Source organism: Trichechus manatus, unplaced genomic scaffold, assembly GCF_000243295.1.
Source record: "Trichechus manatus latirostris isolate Lorelei unplaced genomic scaffold, TriManLat1.0 scaffold00109, whole genome shotgun sequence".
Classification (NCBI taxonomy): Eukaryota; Metazoa; Chordata; class Mammalia; order Sirenia; family Trichechidae; genus Trichechus; species Trichechus manatus.
The window spans coordinates 9848843-9855507 of record NW_004444045.1 but is presented as its reverse complement, the minus strand read 5'-3'; the positions used below and the strand labels follow the sequence as shown (position 1 = coordinate 9855507).

The 6665-nt window shown below is 36.4% G+C and overlaps 1 protein-coding gene across 1 annotated transcript in view; it reads right to left on the bottom strand.

Annotated features, from left to right (window-relative positions):
• Nucleotides 1-6665, bottom strand: part of ADAM32 (ADAM metallopeptidase domain 32) — a 149165-nt gene that overhangs the window by 96410 nt on the left and 46090 nt on the right. Inside the window, exon 8 of the mRNA XM_004383432.1 lies at nucleotides 1234-1302. Coding sequence (XP_004383489.1) covers nucleotides 1234-1302 — 69 coding nt within the window. The remainder of the gene's footprint in view (nucleotides 1-1233; nucleotides 1303-6665) is intronic.

The window sequence follows — 6665 nt, the reverse complement described above, 5'->3', positions numbered from 1 at the left end:
AAAAAGTAATTTAAAAACCACCAACAAAAAAAAAGCCCTGGCCCGGATGGCTTCACTGGAGAATTCTACCAAACTTTCAGAGAAGAGTTAACACCACTTCTACTAAAGATATTTCAGAGCATAGAAAAGGATGGAATACTCCCAAACTCATTCTAGGAAGCCAGAACAACCCTGATACCAAAACCAGGCAAAGACATCACAAAAAAAAAAGAAAATTACAGACCAATATCCCTCATGAACATTGACACAAAATCCTCAACAAAATTCTAGCCAACAGAATTCAGCAACATATCAAAAAAATAATTCACCACAACCAAGAATTAGTAATGGGGATAATTCATATTTTATGTGATATTCCATAGCTGGGATAATCAAATGCTTATCAGAATAAAACCTGGAGAGTGTATTTTTATCCTCGTTTTCTGAAAACTTTGAAATATTAGGGGAAATGAAGCCATACCCAGTTGATTGCAAATTAAGTTATCATCCCACGGTCCTGAAGTTTAGAGGCTCTCAAACTTTTTATGGGAAACAAGGATCTAGAGGTGCCCAGAGTGAAACAGGTGGCCCATCAATAACCACTAAAAAAATCTTAACACATTACTGTAAGCAGTTTTCATATGTGGTTCAGCTATCATCTCTTTTGTCACCAATATATGTTTTCTACAACTAGCACTGCCTGCTGGCAACACACACCCTAGACTACACATTGCTCTTCCATACTGCCCTAAAATAGGACTTAAAAGCTTAAAGAATTTCACGTAAACGAAATATCATCATTAAAAAATATTGTGGAGAGAGGCCCTAAAGACATGAAGTGTCAGGAAAAGAATCAATTTGTTCTGCAGGATTGTTATATAAAGATTACAAATAAAATATTTCTGATAGAACTATTGTAATTTTGACTACTCGGTTTTCAAGTTTGCAAATTTCTCCACTGTTTTCTCTATGACATGGGAGCAAGAATATTGGAATCTTTAAGTTACTCTCTAAAACCAAAAACCAAACCCATTGCCGTTGAGTCAGTGCCGACTCACAGTGACCGCACAGGACAGAGTAGAACTGCCTCATCAGGTTTCCAAGGATGAGTTGGTGGATTCGAACTGCCAACATTTTGGTTAGCAGTGAAGCTCTTAACCACTGCACCATCAGGGCTCCAAGTTACTCTATAGCTAGAGATAATCATATATTCTCACCAAATATTTAAAAGTAAAGAAAAAGCAAAACACATACCAAAGTTTTGTCCACAACAACATGTATTTCTAGGTAAAGAGGATACAAATTTGGAACAGCTGCTTCTGCCTGAAAAAAAGAAAAACAGAATTTAAAGGCTTGAACATTTTCATAATATGTTTTATTCTGAGCTCTTTAATAAATCTGCAACCACAGAATTTACATGATATGCTAGGTGTTTGCGTTTCACAATTGGTTAATACCAATGTATTGTGCTTTAAGTTTCATGACATAGACTCAAGTAATAATAACATCAGTTATGAAGCTATAATATATTACTCATTAGAAACAACTAGTCTCTAACCATCTACTTCATCTGTTTATCAGAAAGAAATTAAACTTCTGCTCAAAACTGCCACCATGCACCCCCACTGCCCCACCCAAAAGCCTGCTGCCACCAGTTATGGAATGAGAAGCCATCCTAGATCAGCCAGCCCCTAGCCAACCTGCCACCTAACTATAGGCATATGAGCAAGCTCCACTGATCACTACCACTGCCCAGCTGACTCACAGACCAAAACAAACAAATAAACCAGTTGTTGTTGAGTGGATTCTGACTCATACAATCCCATGTGTTTCAGAGTAGAACTGCATAGGGTTTTCAATGGCTGTGATCTTTCAGAATTAGACCAGCAGGCCTTTCTTCCAAGGTGCCTCTGGGTGGATACGTACAGCCAACCTTTGGTTAGTAGCCAAGGACTTAACCATTTGCGCCACCCAGAGCCTCACAGACAAGTGTTATTGTTATTTGCCATCAAGTCAATTCCAGCTCTTAGCGACCCTATAGGACAGAGCAGAACTGCCTCACAGGGTTTCCTAGGCTGTAATCTTTACAGGAGCAGATCACTAGGTCTTTTCTCCTGCAAAGCCGCTGGTGGATTCTAACAGCCAACTTTTCAGTTAGCAGCCGAGCACTTAACCTTCGCACCACCAGGGCTCCTTCACAGACAGGTAAGTAATAATAAATGGTTGCAATTTTAATTTTAAGGCTCTAAATCTTGGGTAAGGAGCACTGGTGGTGCAGTGGTTAAGCACTCAGTCACTAACTGAAAGATAGGTAGGCAAAAGGTCATGAAATTTATATTTTCACATTTCTATATGTGTATAAAATTAAATACAAACAACACAGAAAATCGCAAAAGGATAAAGTGAAAGAACCCACATCTTGACATTTCATTGTAAAACTGCTAAATGTGAAAGACAAAGATAATCTTTAAAACTGACAGAAAATACAAAGTTCCTAAATACAAATAACATTTAGAATGACTGCACACTTACCAGCATCAAAAGGAGTCAGAATAGAATAAATTGATATCTTAAAAATAATAAGGGGGAAAACTATCAATCCATACTTCCATATAGAGAAAACTATTATTCAAGAGAAAAGTGAAATAAAGACATTTTTAGATACAGGAAAAATACAAGCATTTATTGCCACAGACTCCTGTAGCAGGATGTACTTCAGTGGAAAAAAAATTTGTAAATGTAAGTATTCATATTATAAATTGTAAAAGTCCTTTAAAGAATTAAAAGAAAATAAATATCCTCCAAACAAATTAAAAAAAAAAAAAAACAGTGGGAATAAGAAATCTCAATAAAATCAACACAGGATGGAAAGAACATAAAGGAAGGAGGAGGAAGTGAAGGAGAAAGAAGAGAAAAAGAAAGAAAAGTTGCTAAATAGAAAACAAACAAAAATTGGCAGTAAAGGACTTAAATATGTGTTTAAAAGGCAGATATTTTCAAAGAGAACTTAAAAAATTAAATCTAGCTATAAGCTAGAAATATGTATACAACAGAATGCTGTCTCAGAAACACAGAAAAGTAAAGGGGCATAAAAATATACAGCAGGTAAACACTAATAAAAATAAACACAGTGTAGGAATATTAACAACAGATGAAATAGAATACCAGGTAATTATCATTAAAAGGAATAAAGAGAGTAAACTCTCAGTGAGATGGATCGACACAATAGCCATAACAATGTTTTTGTACCAATAAACAAACCAAATCATAACAAAAATCACGCTGTTATACAAGCATCTAACAATATAACCTCAAAATGAAAAACTCATATAATAAGAACTGTTTGAAATATGCTCATAAAACTAAAGAATTCAACAGAGCAATTGGAAAATACAGTCAAGAAAATTTCCCAGAAGGCAAATCAAGAAGCAACAAAGATATAGAAAACATAAGAGAAAGGATAAAACCAAAGCAGGATGTCCAATACCTGACTAATAAGGATTCCAGAGGGATCAAGGAAATGGAAGGTAATAAAAGGAGAAGAGGAATCAGGGAAAAATAAGAGGGGAAGAAAAATCACCCAAAATAAAAATAAGAATCATATTGGTCTCACAGTTCTGATCAATAATACTGATTGCTAGAAGGCAATGCCTTCAAATTTCTGAGAACAATATTTTTATTTTTATTTGATTTTTATACAGAAATTCTATGCATAATAAAAAAGAAAATAAGTTTGAGAGCACAATAAAAATATTTTAAGATATGCAAAATCTTCAGAATATTGGGGAAAGGTACTTGTGGATATACTCCCGCAAACTGAGGGCACAGATCAAGAAATACACATAGGTGGGATCCAGAAACAGTAGATCCAACTAGAAAAATCATGAACAGAAATCCTATTAACTGTATCTGTGTATTTGCAACACAAACCACACCAAAAAACCAAAACCTGTTGCTATCAAGTTGATTCCAACTCATAGCAACCACACGTGTGTCAGAGTAGAACTGCACCCTACAGTATTTTCAATGGTTATAATCTTACAGAAGTAGATTGCCAAGACTTTCTTCCTTGATGCCACTGGATCGATTTGAACCACCAACCTTTGGATTTCTGCTGGTGTTGGTAGGTGCCGTTTAGTCAATTTTGATTCATAGTGACCCCATATCACAGAGTAGAACTGCCCCATTGAGTTTTCTAGGCTGTAATCTACAGGAGCAGATTGTCAGGTCTTTCTCCCATGGAGCCACTAAATGCGTTTGAATCACCAACCTTTCGGTTAGCATCCAAGCACTTATCCATTGCGCCACCAGGGCTCCTCTGGATTAGTAGCCAAGCGCAAACTGTTTGCACCACCCAAGGACCTATCTGCAGCATAAAAATAAAAACCAAACCAGCTGCCGTCCAGTTGACTCTGACTCACGGTAATCCCGTCATTGCAACTGTGCTTCATACGGTTTTCAATGGCTGATATTTTGGAAGTAGATTGCCAAGGCACTTCAGAAGCGTGAAGAGTTCCATGTTTGTTTGTTTTTTGTAAAATAGAGGGTAAATAAAAATGAGGTAAACCCTCAATGAAACGGACTGACACAATAAGCCACAACAATGGACTCAAACATGCCAATGATCATGAAGATGGCACAGGACCAGGCGACGTTTTGTTCTGTTATACATAAAGTTGCCATGAGTTGGAGCTGACTTGACAGCAACAAACAACAACAAAGCTACAGTAATACAAACAGTGTTTTACTGGTATAAGAACAGGCATACAGACCAATGGAATAGAACTGAGAGTCCAAAAATAAACCCACACAACTATAGTCTATTCGGTCCTCGATGAGTGTGTTAAATCCATTCAATGGGGGAAGAATGGTATCTTCAGCAAACGGTGCTGGAAAAATTGGATCTTCACATGCAAAAGAATGAAGTTGGATCCATACCTCATACCATATACAAAAGTACCTTAAAACAGATAAAGGCCTAAATATAAGAGCTAAAACCATAAAACTCTTAGAAGAAAAAAGAGGGGTAAATCTTCATGACCTTGGATTTGACCATGGTTTCTTAGATATGACACCCAAATTTCAAGCAATAAAAGAAAAAAAATAGGTAAGTGGCACTTCATCAAAATTAAAAACTATTGTGGGTCTAAGGACATTATCAAGAAAGTGAAAGGACAACTCACAGATTGGGAGAAAATATCTGCAAATCATATATCTGATAAGGATTTAATATCCAGAATATATAAAGAACTCCTACAACATAACAAAAAGAAAATCCAGTTAAAAAATGGGCAAAGGACTTTCATAGACATTTACCTAAGAAGATAGGCAAATGGCCAACAAGCACATAAAAAGATGTTCAACATCATTAGTCATTAGGGAAATGCAAATCAAAACCACAATGAGATATCATTCACACATACTAGGGTAGCTATTATTCAACAACAACAAAAAAATAAAACAGAAAGTAGCAAGTGTTGACAAGGATGTAGGAAATTTGTACCCCGGTGCACTGGCGGTAGGAATGTAAAATGCTGTAGTCACTGTGGAAAACAGTTCGGCAGTTCCACAAAAAGTTAAAGAAATACCATAAGGCCCAGTAATTCCACTCCTAGGTATATAGCCAAAAGAACTGAAAGCAGAGGCCCAAACAGATACGTGTACACCAATGTTCATAGCAGCATTATTCACAATAGCCAAAAGGTAGAAACTAAGCCATGTCTATCAACAGATGAGTGGATAAACAAATGTAAAATATACATACAATAGAATATTATTCAGTCATAAAAAGCAATGAAGTTCTGATACATGCCACAACATGGATGAACCCTGAAAACACTATGCTAAGTTAAATAAGCCAGACACAAAAGGACAAATATTGTAGTATTCCACTTACATGAAAGATCTAGAATCAGTAAATACATAGAAATGAAAGGTATATTAGAGGTTACGGGGGGCTGAGAGAGGAGGAAATGGGGAGTTACTGCTTAATAAGTACAGAATTTGTTTGGAGTGTTGGAAGTTTTAAAAATGGTGATGGTTGTATAACATTGTGAATGTAATTAATGCCACTCTATTGTACACTTAAAAATGGTTAAAATGGCAAAATATATGTTGCATATATTTACAATAAAATTTTAAAACAAAAAATTTGTTTTTTTTGCAAATCTAATGCGCTTTTTTTTTTATTATTGTACTTTAGATGAAAGTTTACAGAACAAACTAGGTTCTCATTAAACAGTTAGTGCACATACTGTTTTGTGACATTGGTTACCAACCCCACAACATGTCAACACTCTTCCTTCTCCACCTTGGGTTCCCTATTACCAGCCTTCCTGTTCCCTCCTGTCTTCTCGTCCTTGTCCCTGGACTGGTGTGCCCCTTTAGTCTCCTTTTGTTTTATGGGCCTGACTAATCTTTGGCTGAAGGGTGAACCTCAGAAGTGACTTCATGTCTGAGCTAAAAGGGTGTCTGGGGGCCATACACTCAGGGCTTCTCCAGTCTCTATCAGGCCAGCAAGTCTGGTCTTTTTTAAAACAAAAAAATTTTTAAAGAAAAGTAGATGGAGAAGTTTAGAAGATGGCACTCTAGGCAGAAACACCACGCCGTCCCTCCACAACAAAGATCCGAAAAACTAAGCCAAACAGAGAATCAACAATCCTGAAACCCTAGAACATCAAATGAAG